The following is a 14,894-nucleotide window of genomic DNA, read 5'->3' on the forward strand; positions in this document are numbered from 1 at the left end:
ATCTGTTTGTTTGTATTTTATGCATTTTTATTAGTCTATTAGTTTTAATAGTTTTCCTAACAATGTGTTATTTAATTTTATTGTGTTTTTAATATGAGTTCCCCGGATGGGACTGTGGGAAACTCATAATTTAATAGTCTAAGTAATCATAAATAAAAAGTAATTATTATTATTATATATATGTGTTGTATATTTTTTTGTTGTTAATAAATAAGTTAATTGTAATCTTGAATTGTATTGTGTTATGTGTTTAGTGTGTATAAAAGCTTATGATTTAACTTGTGACCATTAATCAAACAGTATATAATATAAACAGTATATTTTATATACTGTAAGTTAAATTCAAGAAACTTTTTATAATACTAATCCTATTTTTAAAAAAATATAAAATTATAAAATACAACAGTTATACAATATGCTAGTGATTACGTGTAGTTTTTTTTATAAAAATCATTATATTATAAACATCTAGTATTTTCTAAATTATTCTGTTGTAGATAAAACTGCAGAGTAATGTTATTATTTTGGCAATAAAATACAAATTTTACCTTTTAATTTATTTTATTTAATATTCAAATCAAATTAATTAATTATTTTATATTATATATATAGTATAAAATACAAAAAATATATGCTAGTGAATTAGCAGAGTAGTTTTTAAAAAAAATCATAATAATATAAATATAAATATATTATATTATATTAATATTATTCTAAATTATTCTGTTGTAGATAAATCTGCAAAGTAATGTTATTTTTTTGGCAATAAAATAACAATTTAACCTTGTTAATTATTTTATTTAATATTTTAAGTAAATTAATTAACTATTTTATATTATATATAAATATAAATATATTATATTAGTATTTTTCTAAATTATTCTGTTGTAGTTAAATCTGCAATGTAATGTTATTTTTTTGGCAATAAAATAACAATTTAACCTTGTTTATTATTTTATTTAATATTTTAATCAAATTAATATTTTATATTATATAGAATTATAAACTAAAACAGCTATATGTTAGTGAATACGTGTAGTTTTTTTAAAAATCATAATAATATAAATATAAATATATTATATTATATTAATATTATTCTAAATTATTCTGTTGTAGATAAATCTGCAAAGTAATGTTATTTTTTTGGAAATAAAATAACAATTTAACCTTGTTAATTATTTTATTTAATATTTTAAGTAAATTAATTAACTATTTTATATTATATATAAATATAAATATATTATATTAGTATTTTTCTAAATTATTCTGTTGTAGTTAAATCTGCAATGTAATGTTATTTTTTTGGCAATAAAATAACAATTTAACCTTGTTTATTATTTTATTTAATATTTTAATCAAATTAATATTTTATATTATATAGAATTATAAACTAAAACAGCTATATGTTAGTGAATACGTGTAGTTTTTTTAAAAATTATAATAATATAAATATAAATATAAATATATAATAAATTAAAATTATATATTATATAGAATTATAAAATACAACAGTTAGTGAATACGCGAATTTAAAAAAAATCATTAAATTGTAAATATATTATATTAGTTTTTTTAATATTAGTATTTAAATAATCATTTAATCTCTATTTTATTTTATTATTATTATTATTTATTATTCTATTATTTTATTTAATTTATAATAAAATATTAATAAAAATGAAATTGAAAAAACATTTTTTTATTAAATTATTTAAATATTATATAGAATTTTTAATTTAGAAAATAAATGTAAAAATTAATTTGTATTACATGTATTTATTATAAATTAATAAACTAAAATTTAGAAAACAATATTTTAAAACACTGGTAAAATATATATAAATATATATATATAATAAACTAATTATATAAACTGTTTGTAACTATTGAAATAAATGACAAACATTTTTGCCATACTCTTTGGCCGCGTTGGCAAAGTTATCGACAATATCGACAATACGTTTGTTACCTAAACCGGTGGCCAGTTGTCTAAAACCAGTGAACACAGAGTCGGCAAACACTAACATCTCTGCCGGTATGTCTAACTCAGAGTACAGTTGTCTAATGATTTCGATACGATCGGTGTCGTTGTGTCCATAGTTGGCCAACAGTTCCGTACGTTGTCTATCATTAGCCAATTGCAATGCCCTAACAAACAACCAGGTGCATTTGCCTTCCTGTATATCGGTTCCGGTTGACTCTTCATAATAGTCCTGATAGTCATTCATAGCGCCGCACAATATACCAGTTTGTATTAGAAACTCTTCAACAATGTCCGACTCGTTATTATCCAATTTACTATCTGTTATGATCATTGCTAATCAAATTTTGTGTTTAACAAAAAAATGTTAAACATATTTATTCACAATTTTTTAAAAATTAATTATATCGTATGAGTTTCAGAAACTATTAGATTTATATTTAATATATATTTTTGTGAACAAAAAAAATAATTACCTAATTTAAATTGATAGACAAACCCTGAAAAAGAGTTTTTGTACTTGTTAATTTTATTGTATAAATCCATATTATAATCAGTTATTTTAATTGATTTGTTAGTAATAACACTGTTTGTCATATCCAATGCCTGTCCTATGGATATCTTCTCAATAAACTGAAAATAATAATAATAATAATTGTTTTATTAGATTTAAAAAAGCAATTATCGTAGACAATAATAAATTAAACTAAGTTTTTAATAATAATAATAAATTTGTTTTAAATAATTGGGTAAGTAAATTAGCTAAGTGTGTAATATATACACTCTATATATAAAACAAACAAACCTCATGTAAACAGTGCACGATTTTGACATAATTACAATGATTTTTGTAATAGATTTCCGCTATTTTGTCAACAATTGCTAACATTATTGTGCTGTCATTTATAGCTGACATTCCCACCGATGGCTACAAAAAAAACAAAATAATTTTTTAGTATATTTTTTTAATACAGTAGTAATGCAATATATATATATATAATATAATAAATAGAATATGTATTATTTTATACCAATGTATACCAACAGGGTTTACCAAATTTTTGTGTCGATTTGTCCATAATATCGTCCAACAAAAACAAACTCATTGTTACCAATTCAACCGCCACTGCCATTGCATAGACCGGTTCATTGTCTTCGTCTTTGTTATTGCTGTCGATGACCGCACCGACCGATTGTTGATTACACTTACCGTTAGTCAACAGCCTATAGCCTAGTATATACATCCGGCCGTAGTCTACGGTATTGTATTGACTAAAGAAATAGTCAATCATTTTCTCCAATTGTGGTCTCAATTGTTGAATATCCGGACTCAACATATTATCCAATACTCGTCCGATAATCTTCTTAAACAGCGACCAAAACTTTGGCATATCGTTAGACATCATTGATTCAAATATTTCTGGTATTTCTCTTTGTATTCCAAATAAATTATTTATTAAATAGTTTACAATATTTTTATGTTTAATTTTTTTATACAGATTATTATATTTAATATTAATATTTAACATACTTATCCATATTATATCTATCAGATATCATAGACATAGATAGTATAGTTTTATTGATATAAGTTTTTTTTGAGAAAAATTGACTATTAATTTAATATTTTTTCTTATATATATATTATATATTTACAACAGTTAGATACTAGTGAATACGTGTAGTGTTGCAAAAAAATATATTAATGCAAAGTAATGTTATTTGTGAAATGTGTTAATAGTGTTGTCATCGAGGGGGGTGTTGATGTGTTGATGTCGATGTGATCCGATCGCAGACATTCATCTCCGAGCTTTTCCAGGACAACACAAGGTGCCTAAAAACGTTCTGAAAGTTTGCCAACTCTTTGTTGATGAGTGTCCGGCAATCGATACCGAACTTGATTACCAATTTCAAAGGTATGTTTGTTGACGTGTTTTTTGTTTTCTCATGTCTTTCGTTTTGCAGACTTCTGGACTTCAATGTCGCCTGAGTCCTGATCTCTTCAAGTGTGACATCAGTTGGAAGGGCTGATGAAAACCCGAAATGCAGAAATTTTGGTGTGAAACCAGTGCAGTTGCTGTTTGATTTGTTGACACTGTGATCAAGTGTTGAACAAACAGATGATGTTTTGAATGTGTTGTCGGTGATTTGTGAAATTTGTTGGTGAGTCGGCTGAATGCAACTTTTGGTGACTTGAATTTCTTGTTCAATCTCTTTGACAGATCCAACATTTGATTGAGAGAGAACTTTCGTTGTGTCGATTGAACAATGAGATTGTTCGGCCAAATCCAGTAATCGTTTCTTGTCGTTGAAATACGATTCGATGGATTCGTTTGATCTCAACTCACGTTCCATGGCCTCAGTCAATAAGTGACGGATGACTCGGGCAAACCGGTTCATCATCTTTTCTTTGACTTCAGCCCATGTTATTGAGTCGGCTTGTGGTGCAATTTCACGCACCAGAAATTTTATTCCCTCTCCTGTGACATGGCGTCCAAGTGCTGTGATGCGGTCGTCATCTGAGAAACCACGTGTGACCAACGTGAAGAGAGCCAACCAATCATCGGCTTTGACCAATGTATCGCTGCCTAAGAATGTATCGCAGAGTCGACCAGTGTTTCTAGATCTGCTGTGATTCGATTGTTTGTTCTCTTCATTGTCGTTGTTGAAGACCATGTGTTGTATGGCGTTGGCGCTAACATTTCATCTCTGTTGTTGTCCACGAGTTTGAGTTTGTCCTCCATGTGAACCGGAAGCGGAAGTCAATGCTTTTGGCGACGCCATGTCTTTTTCATTGGTGTTCATTGTGTCGTTGAGTTGGTTTCTGCGGTTTTGTCTGCTATTTATTCTTGGAGCAATTGTTGTTGAGGTTTGTTTTCTTGAGTTCACTTGAATTGTTGAATTGATGTCTAAATTTTTCAGTCGTGAAGTGGTTCGATTCTTGAAGACTGCGCCAAGTTGTGACCGTGGATGAGATTAGATGAATAAGTGGACACAACCAATTGATCGATAAAACAATTTATTGTTAAAAAAATATATATAATTAAAAATTGATTAAAAAAATGTAATTTGATTTGTTTCAGTTTTTGTCAAGTGATTGATTGAAATTCAAGTGAAGTGTTGAATGTCAAGAAAACAGTGAGTGAGATGTGATTGAATTGAAGTGTGAAGTGATCGGAGGTTTGATTCAAGAGAGTGATCAGAGAGCTGTTATGAGAGAGTGTGTTTCAAGAGAGAGAATAAAAGTGAACTGACGTCCAATGAGAGAGAAGGGTTTGTTAAATGTTGTGAATGTGTGTGTGCGTGATCTGTGGGCCATCTATGGTCACAATTAATATTGTTTTTAGTTTAATAAGTTAGTTATTACTAATAATTAATAGCTATTATGTTAGTTATTAATATAAAATAGTTATATGAAATACATGAATACCAGAACTCTGGCCAATGTCTTATTTCTGTCCAAATGCATGGCTCCTTCATGGCTGGCCGTCATAATCATTCAAAGTGTCCAAACATTCAAACAATTAATTTGAATGACAATTTCGGTGTCATTGGCTGTCAACTTGTCGACCAATTAGTAAAACATTCAAACCGTCGGTAGTCTACAACATATTGGCTTCAATTATCGTAAACTCTATAACTGGTCACTGTTTGAACCGGCTTTTGACCGATTTTTGTTAATATTTGGCCAACAATTGCTGACACTTGAACTCAATACACATCGACAAAACTATCGATTGGTGGCCAACAAAATGAAAAAATATTTATCGCAATTAAAAAAAACTCGTTATCATTGATAAAGGCTATAGTTTAGTAGATTTTTTCTGATTTTTTTATTAGTTAAGAAAACAGTTGTGTTTTGCCTACAACTATACAATCGCTTCAATTCAGTTTGAATTACATTGAAGTTTAGCTTTGGCCGATTTGCTGCCATTTATGGCAACCGATTGGACAGATCTGGCCATTCAAGACGTTACGGATGTGCCATCATTTGTATCATTATTTATAAAATCATTATCAAAGTTATGTCAACTAAGACGACTCAGATTCACATCAAATGATTATTGTATTGAATTTATTGGTGAACTAATTGTTAAACAATTTAGTCGCCAATGTCCTCAACTTAGTCGACTTAGTCTTTGTTTAACTGATTATTTGATAACCGATAAAATATTTCGTCAATTATTGGACAGATAGGGTAGAGATCTGAAACAATTGAAACGATTGACCATTGAATGTCGGTTCAGAAATAAAACTCATTATAATATTTTCATTGATAATAATTTTATACTTATAAGTGATTTATTGAAAACATATGAAACAATTGACACATTTATCGTTGAATTTTGGTATGGGTTTTAACGGCGACCAGTTTTTCCGCAATATTAACATCAATTTGACCCGATTTCGGGACATTGAAATCTATAATCCGCACATTACCCGATAGTCACTACAATCACTGTCTCGATTGTGTCACTTAAATACCGTGCGATTAGTCGGCCCGTCATAACCCGGTTATCGCTGACCACAAGATTATCGGTGATATGATTTCGGTCCAACAAATGGTCATCAATGTTTATATATCATTTGACAATACTTTCGATAGATTTATCCAGGGTAATCATATAATATAGTGTCATTTATCTTGAAAAAAAAACTTTCAATGTCAAATTAACATTATTATATTATATACATTTTTAAAAATTTAATTAATTTATTCCAAATAATTATTTATAATTAATATATTTAATTATTATAATATAATAAGCTTCAATATTTAATAACTATTTTATTAAAGTAAATTAAAAAAAATTAAAAATTAATTATAATAAATTGCTGTTATTACTAATAGTATAATTACAAACAAAATAATTAACTCATTTAATTATATAAAAACAGAATCTTCTTTAACCGCATAATTGAGATATTGTTTGACCAAATCGGCAAAATTGGTCAACAATTTTGTGACCAAATTGTCGTTGAAATCCAAACAAAATTTGTGAATATCATCAAACACTTGGTTAGCATAGACAAGAAACTCGTGTTTCAAATTCAATTCATTATACAATTGTCTGATTTGTTGGACACACTGGTCATCTACTCGGCCATAATTATTGACAATTATAGCCCGTTGTCTATCATCGGCCAATTCCAATGCCCTGACCTCTAACCAACTGAAGTGATTAAGTTTAACGTTTTTTAAAAGACATCATTATATTAGTTATAAAATCCTGATTATGTAATGTAATGTAAATGTAATGTAAATGTAATGTAAATGTAATGTAAATGTAATGTAAATGTAATGTAAATGTAATGTAAATGTAATGTAAATGTAATGTAAATGTAATGTAAATGTAATGTAAATGTAATGTAAATGTAATGTAAATGTAATGTAAATGTAATGTAAATGTAATGTAAATGTAATGTAAATGTAATGTAAATGTAATGTAAATGTAATGTAAATGTAATGTAAATGTAATGTAAATGTAATGTAAATGTAATGTAAATGTAATGTAAATGTAATGTAAATGTAATGTAAATGTAATGTAAATGTAATGTAAATGTAATGTAAATGTAATGTAAATGTAATGTAAATGTAATGTAAATGTAATGTAAATGTAATGTAAATGTAATGTAAATGTAATGTAAATGTAATGTAAATGTAATGTAAATGTAATGTAAATGTAATGTAAATGTAATGTAAATGTAATGTAAATGTAATGTAAATGTAATGTAAATGTAATGTAAATGTAATGTAAATGTAATGTAAATGTAATGTAAATGTAATGTAAATGTAATGTAAATGTAATGTAAATGTAATGTAAATGTAATGTAAATGTAATGTAAATGTAATGTAAATGTAATGTAAATGTAATGTAAATGTAATGTAAATGTAATGTAAATGTAATGTAAATGTAATGTAAATGTAATGTAAATGTAATGTAAATGTAATGTAAATGTAATGTAAATGTAATGTAAATCTGTAATTTAATGTTATTTTATTTGACAATAAAATCACAATTTTACCTTGTTCTTTATTTTATTTAATATTCTATGTAATTTTTCTATAACTATTTTATATTATATATATTACAGTTATATTATAGTGCATACGTGTATTGTTTTATAAAAATAATAATATTATAAATAAAACATATAATATATAATTATTTTTTTTTATAAAATATTCTGTTTTAGATAAATCTGCAAGGTAATCATATTTTTGTAACAATGCAGTTACCGCAGACAATGTCTACAATCACATTAATAGGAACTATACATAAAAAAAAGTATTTTTTTTAAAAAAATGATTACAAAATGTAGGGTATCTATCATATGATTCTGTTTAACAAAATAAACAATTCCTTATGTTTTGTACCTTAATAGTCAGCTTTCCTTTCCGTTTAAATAAAATGTCAACCAGTATTAACTAACAGACAATTTGTGTGTCAATGTAACGTAATCTTCGGGTATAATTTGATTCGTAGTTTACTTTAATAAAAAAAAACTTATATTTTAAATCTATAAATCAATTGATATTTTTTATTTAATATTTTAAGTATTTTTTTATTAAGAATTTATTATTATTTTTGTTATATTGATATATTATGTATCGATATAAGTGTAATTTAATTTACATCTATATGCTAGTGAATAAGTGTAGTGTTTTTTTTAAAAAAAATTTATATTATAAATATAAATATAGTATACTGTATATATATTATGTATTGTAACAGTTATATGATAGTGAATACGTGTAATTCAAAATTATTCTGTTGTAGATAAATCTGCAAAGTAATGTTATTTTTTTAGTAATAAAATAACAATTCAACCTTGTTAATTATTTTATTTATTATTTTAATGAATTTAATTAACTTTTTCATATTATATTAGTATATAGTTTAAAATACAACATTTATATGCTTATGAATGCGTATAGTTTTTTTTTATAAAAAAATCATTATATTATAAATATAAATACAGTATATTTTAATATATTAGTATTTTTCTAAATTATTTTCTTTTAGATAAATCTGTAAAGTAATGTTATTTTTTTGGTAATAAAATAACAATTTAAAGTTGTTATTTATTTTATTTAATATTCTAACTTTTTTTAAAAACTATTTTAATTTATCAGACTTCGTCAGATTATGTCAACTAAAACACAGTATTTAAGTTATAAGTGTTTATAATACAGAATATAAAACAACTTAAAATAATTATTTCATTAAAAGAAATTTTTAAAACTTATGTTAATATTATATACAATATGTCTGTATTGAGACAATTATATTCATTGATTATATCGGATATATTAACAACAATAATAAGTCTACTAATTGGTTATGTTGTCTACAAGTTGGCAAAATTTTATTACCAATATTATAGTCTACCTCCCGGTCCATTCCCATTACCATTTATTGGCAATTTATTAAGTTTGTATATAATAATAATAAAAATTAACTCTACAGTATCAACTATTAGTATTATTATTATTATTATTATTATTATTATTATTATTATTATTATTATTATTATTATTATTAATTATAATTATAATTATAATAATAATAATAATAATAATTTTGTAATCTAAATTAATATGTAATTTATTTATTTATTTAAAAAAACAAAAACAAATATGTTTTAGCATTCAGAACTCAACAACATTGGGATTATATTATGAGAAAATTGGCCAAAAAATATGGTCCAATATTTACCGTATATTTGGGAAACAGTCCACAAATTATGATCACCGATCCAGTCATAGCTAGAGAAGCATTTAATAAATCAAATTTTGCGGGAAGGGCTGAAACTTATTTTGGTAATTGTAATATATTTTTTATATTGTATTTATAAATGTTATTTCTAATTGGTAAATTTTAAACGAATATTGTTAGCAATGGTAGGTTTTTTGGGGGGAGGGGGTGGGTGGCAGGTAGACAACATGGTAGCTGAGTAACAACATGTTGCTATATTAAGTCATAGAGAGAGAGAGAGAGAGAGAGAGAGAGAGAGACAGACAGACAGAGAGAGAGAGAAAGAGAGTAATAATAATAAACAGTAATAATAATAATGCATTTTCTAGCAATTATATTATTTTACTGAGTATTTTTAAAGTAATTTTTTTAACATTCTATTAGTTTTAAAATTTGTATAATACATGCAGTATATTGTATTTTACTGTATTATACAATGTTAAAATCCTATTATATTTTGATTATATATATATATATATTAGAAATGTTAAATATTTTTGAAGTAATTTTTAAAATAATATATATTAGTATAAAACACTATTAGTATAAAAAAACAAATAAATAAAAATTAATATATTTTTTAATTTAGCAAAATTAATAGGTGATGGTGTCGTTATGGCTGATTACGGACCCAATTGGGTAGCGCGTAGAAATGTTGCGCACGCGGCAGTTAAGTACGTGTCTATTGATTTTTATTTTTTAAATTAAAAAAAATAATATTTATAATATTTATTTTTAAATAATACTAATAATAACAAAAAAAAATAAATTTTAGAAAATATTCAAACAATGAACGATTGGTTAACGTAGTCGTCGATTGTGTGGACAAAACAGTGGAAACTATGTTGAAAACTGTTGGTCCAAACAAACCCATAGAACCATCAAATTATATATATCTAACATTTTTAAACATTTTGGCTAACAGTGCTTTCAATGAAAAGTATACAAATTGTTGCTAATATTTTTTATATTTATATTTTATTTTTTAAATACTAGTTATAATATCGATGATCTAGAGTTTAAAAAATTCAAATATGTTTTAAAAGATTTCATTTACGAATCGGGAATACTAATGGCTTTCTGGGAATATTCAAAAATAATTCAATGGATTAACTATAAAATGTTCCAAAAACTAATTAAAGCTTTAGATGAAGTTCGCGAAATTATAATTAAAAAACTAAAAAATCATTATAAAGATTACGATCCCAATATTGAACGAGATTTATGCGATACACTGATTGCGGCAAAAAATAATGCACTGCTCCGGGAGGAGGAGGAGGAGGGAGAGGAAGGTAGCAAACAATCGTTGGCATCCTATCTATCGGATGATAAGCTCGGTTTGGCTGTGTTTGACATATTTTTTGCCGGAACCGATACCTCCTATAATACATTTCAATGGCTACTATTGTTTTTGGCAAATGATTTAATGGTTCAAAAAAAATTACGTAAAGAAATTTTGGACAAAATCGGTGACCGATTGCCAACACATGACGATAGACATCGATGTCATTATGTAATGGCATTCATATCGGAAACATTAAGATTTAGAAATGTTCTTCCAATAGGTGTCGTTCGTAAAGCAATAGTCAACAGTAAAATAGGTTTTCATTATTTTTATATATATATATAAAAACTAATTTTCTTTAATGTTAAATATATTTTTTTGCAAAAAATAATTATAAATATATTTTTTTGCAAAATATAATTATAAATATATATTTTTTTAGGTAATTATACGATACCGAAAAATATGTTAGTATTTGTCTATCAGGGGTTTATATTGAGAAACAACAGCAACAAGTATTGGACAAATGCTAATCAGTTTATACCCGAGCGCTTCCTCGACAGTGACAACCATTATATGATAACCCGTTTACAACAATCAGCTTTCATACCTTTCGGTGTCGGACGTCGTGTATGTTTAGGCGAAAAGTTGGCCATCGCTGACCTGTTTCTGGTTTTGATCCGATTTCTACAATCGACACAAAACTATGACATTGTTTTGGACAGTCATCCGGGTTTGGATGCCGATCCTAATAATAGCGATCTAATTAGTCCCAATAGTTATACCATTATGTTTAAATCTAAATAATAATTACTATACAATTAAATTATTGTTATTTGTATTTTTATTAGTAAAAAATAGCAATGAATATCATTGGATACATGTGTTTCTCAATATATATTATATTAGTCTAAACTGAAAAAATTAACGTTTTTTTAAAAAAACAGCCGCTATATAGTTATTATATTAATATAAATGATATATTTAAATAAATGTATTTTATTAGCAATTAAATCATATTTGTAAACATATTATAAGTAATGCAATAAAAATCTGAAAATTATTAGCAAAAAAAATTATGTGTTTTAATCAAAAACATTTGTCTCAATTTAGATATTATTCTTTATATATTTTTTATTATTTATTTAAACAATATTTAACAGCATATCCAAACAATTATACAAAAACAGTTATATGCTAATGAATACTGTAGTTTTTTTTACTAAAAAAAATCATTATATTATAATATATGTCTGCCAATTTAAATTGCTAAAAAGCAACTGTATTTATAAAAATAATGTAATTTACTGTTAATTAGCATGTTAATTATATTTATAAATATACTTATTTCAAGGATTTTACCTTTTAATTAAGGGTAAACAAAACAAAAATTAAAACAAATATATTGATAAAACATTGTTTTATAAATAAATAAATAATATAAAATCATAATAATAATAGGTGTCACCACCTGAAAATAGATGCCCAGGGCATTCAAGGCATTTGGCAAAATTTGCATCTATTGTTTATGACTGCTACACTTAAAACCTTGCATATGACACAATTGTCACGTTTGACTATAAGTGCAGTCAATAGGATGGACAGTAAGATAGCATTGGATTTGTTGGCCAGAATTGAGAAAATATTTGAACATTTTAGGTAATCTGATTTCGGCCCAACCAATTGGTCACCAATGTGTTTATATATAACATTTGACAATACTTTCGATAGATTTATCCAGGGTACTTATAAAATATTTATACTAGATAAACTATATTATATACATTTTTTTTAATTAAATAAAATTATTGCAGTAGTGTAAATTAAATTTTTGTTTAAAATTAATTAAGTTAAAGTTTTTCGTTTTACATAATATTTTTGTGGTCAAACATATATAAATTTTAAAAAATAAAATGTTAGATAAAAATTATGAATTTAATAAAAACATTTATTAAATAATTTTAGAATTAAGTTAATTAATAAGCTTCAAATATTTATTACTATTTTAAGAAAAGTATTTTTTTAAATAAAACATTAATTATAATAAATTGTTGTTATTTCAGTATTAATATTATAATTATAAACAAAATAATTAAAAAAAATAATTTAAAAAATAGTTATATAAAGACAGCATCTTCTTTAACCGCATAATTGAGATATTGTTTGACCAAATAAGCAAAATTGGTGACCAAATTGTCATTGAAATCCAAACAAAATTTGTGAATATCATCAAACACTTGGTTAGCATAGACAAGAAACTCGTGTTTCAAATTCAATTCATTATACAATTGTCTGATTTGTTGGACACACTGGTCATCTACTCGGCCATAGTTATCGACAATTATAGCCCGTTGTCTATCATCTGCCAATTCCAATGCCCTGACCACTAGCCAACTGAACTTACCCTCTTGTATATCAGTTCCGCCCTCTTTGTTCAGGTCTTCATAATCATTGATAGCGCCATCCAATACACCCAATAGTATTAACTTTTGTTCAACTATTTCTTGGTGTTCAATACAATCCCGTCCCGAAGCGTACAATCCTATTGATAGTTATGATAGTATATATATATAATATATAATATATACAGTATATTAATATAAAAAATAAAAACAAACCAAATTTGAATTGCATAAGTAATCCAAAATATGCATTTTTATATTTATTTTTATTAACATAACGTTTGATTGTAAAATATTCAAAATTCACTGATTCATGCATTTGTGAGTATATCATATCCAATTGTTGTCCTATTGATATATTACCAAGTAGCTTTATTAAAAATTAAAACTTGTATTATATTATAATTTAATAAGAATTTAATATAAATTTTTAATTAATTTACCTGGGTCATTAGTTTAATCATATTTACATAATGTATGCCAACACTGTTTGCCCAATCTATTAGTTGAGTTATCCATAATGTCGTCCAACAGGAAATAATAGTTGGACAACATTATGCCCACCCAACCCAATGCATAGACATTTGTATCAAACAGTGGATCACTGGGCATATGTCCCGTAAGCAAACTATAGGTCATTACTGGTCCGAAACCAAACGGATTCAAAGTGTTTTATCCCTTATAATAGCCTATGATTTGTTGCAAATGTGGTTTCATCTGTTCAGCCACTGTCTCATCATTGGTTGTCATAATGTTTTCCAACACTTTATCAACAATATTGTCAAACATTGACCAAAATTTTTCCGATTGTTGTTTGAAACAAATTAATACAAACGATTCGCTTGTATTGCTATTATTAAAGACAATAATATTAATTATTGATTGTAATTAATTTGACCAATGTCAATTACTTTACTTACTTATTAAAATACAATTGTTCCTTAAAACTAACAGACATTATATATATATATATATATATATATATAGTTTTATTGATATGATAAATTAAAATAAAATTTTTGTTGTAGATAAAATTGACTATTAATTTAATATTTTAGGTTTTTAAAAAATTCGTTATATTTGAAATATAAATATATTATATTAGTATTTTTTTAAATTATTTAGTTGTAGATAAATCTGCAAAGTAATTATATATATTTTTTGAAAATAAAATAACTATTTAACCATGTTATTTATTTTATTTAATATTTTTAGTAATTTAATTAAATATTTTATATTACAGACAGACAGACAGACAGACAGACAGACAGACAGAAATTCTATTTGTCAGAAAATCTATTGGTGTGTAAAATGAATAAATGCCGTAAAACTTAACTAATGTTTAAAATACAACATTTACATTATAGTGCATACGTGTATTTTAAAAAAAAATAATTATATTATTAATATAAATATAATTATTTTTTTTAATTATTCTTTTGTAGATAAATCTGCAAAGTAATGAT

General features: G+C 25.2%; 3 protein-coding genes across 3 annotated transcripts; 1 reads left to right on the plus strand and 2 right to left on the minus strand.

Annotated features, from left to right (window-relative positions):
- Nucleotides 1-1,849: 1,849 nt before the first annotated feature.
- On the minus strand, nucleotides 1,850-3,585 carry LOC128963158 (uncharacterized). Its single transcript, XM_054309649.1, has 5 exons — nucleotides 3,513-3,585; nucleotides 3,013-3,412; nucleotides 2,787-2,909; nucleotides 2,458-2,614; nucleotides 1,850-2,317 (listed from the first exon to the last, which is right to left on the minus strand). Exons 1-5 carry the CDS (start codon nucleotides 3,545-3,547, stop codon nucleotides 1,884-1,886), a joined length of 1,149 nt encoding a protein of 382 aa, XP_054165624.1. The 5' UTR covers nucleotides 3,548-3,585; the 3' UTR covers nucleotides 1,850-1,883.
- Nucleotides 3,586-9,234: 5,649 nt separating this feature from the next.
- Nucleotides 9,235-11,833, plus strand: LOC128963690 (cytochrome P450 2A5-like). The gene is made up of 6 exons (XM_054310202.1): nucleotides 9,235-9,417; nucleotides 9,633-9,806; nucleotides 10,331-10,415; nucleotides 10,517-10,681; nucleotides 10,738-11,342; nucleotides 11,469-11,833. Exons 1-6 carry the CDS (start codon nucleotides 9,252-9,254, stop codon nucleotides 11,831-11,833), a joined length of 1,560 nt encoding a protein of 519 aa, XP_054166177.1. The 5' UTR covers nucleotides 9,235-9,251.
- Nucleotides 11,834-13,143: 1,310 nt separating this feature from the next.
- On the minus strand, nucleotides 13,144-13,698 carry LOC128963691 (uncharacterized). The gene is made up of 2 exons (XM_054310203.1): nucleotides 13,645-13,698; nucleotides 13,144-13,568 (listed from the first exon to the last, which is right to left on the minus strand). The coding sequence occupies exons 1-2, from the start codon at nucleotides 13,658-13,660 to the stop codon at nucleotides 13,144-13,146; spliced, it is 441 nt and encodes a 146-aa protein (XP_054166178.1). The 5' UTR covers nucleotides 13,661-13,698.
- Between the last annotated feature and the right edge of the window lie 1,196 nt (nucleotides 13,699-14,894).

This window comes from Oppia nitens, unplaced genomic scaffold (assembly GCF_028296485.1).
Source record: "Oppia nitens isolate AA-2021 unplaced genomic scaffold, nextdenovo-longstitch-racon4-pilon3 scaffold7_pilon_pilon_pilon, whole genome shotgun sequence".
Lineage (NCBI taxonomy): Eukaryota > Metazoa > Arthropoda > Arachnida > Sarcoptiformes > Oppiidae > Oppia > Oppia nitens.

What these genes read in the sequence shown, in the direction of transcription:
- LOC128963158 (XM_054309649.1), bottom strand. Translation starts at nt 3,547, where the DNA reads ATGTCTATGATATCTGATAGATATAATATGGATAA. An exon ending in GATAGATATAATATGGATAA is followed by an intron (nt 3,413 to 3,512) that starts GTATGTTAAATA and finishes TGGAATACAAAG; the next exon opens with AGAAATACCAGAAATATTTG. An exon ending in AACCCTGTTGGTATACATTG is followed by an intron (nt 2,910 to 3,012) that starts GTATAAAATAAT and finishes TTTTTTTTGTAG; the next exon opens with CCATCGGTGGGAATGTCAGC.
- LOC128963690 (XM_054310202.1), top strand. Translation starts at nt 9,252, where the DNA reads ATGTCTGTATTGAGACAATTATATTCATTGATTATATCGGATATATTA. An exon ending in ATTTATTGGCAATTTATTAA is followed by an intron (nt 9,418 to 9,632) that starts GTTTGTATATAA and finishes AATATGTTTTAG; the next exon opens with CATTCAGAACTCAACAACAT. An exon ending in GTTGCGCACGCGGCAGTTAA is followed by an intron (nt 10,416 to 10,516) that starts GTACGTGTCTAT and finishes AATAAATTTTAG; the next exon opens with AAAATATTCAAACAATGAAC.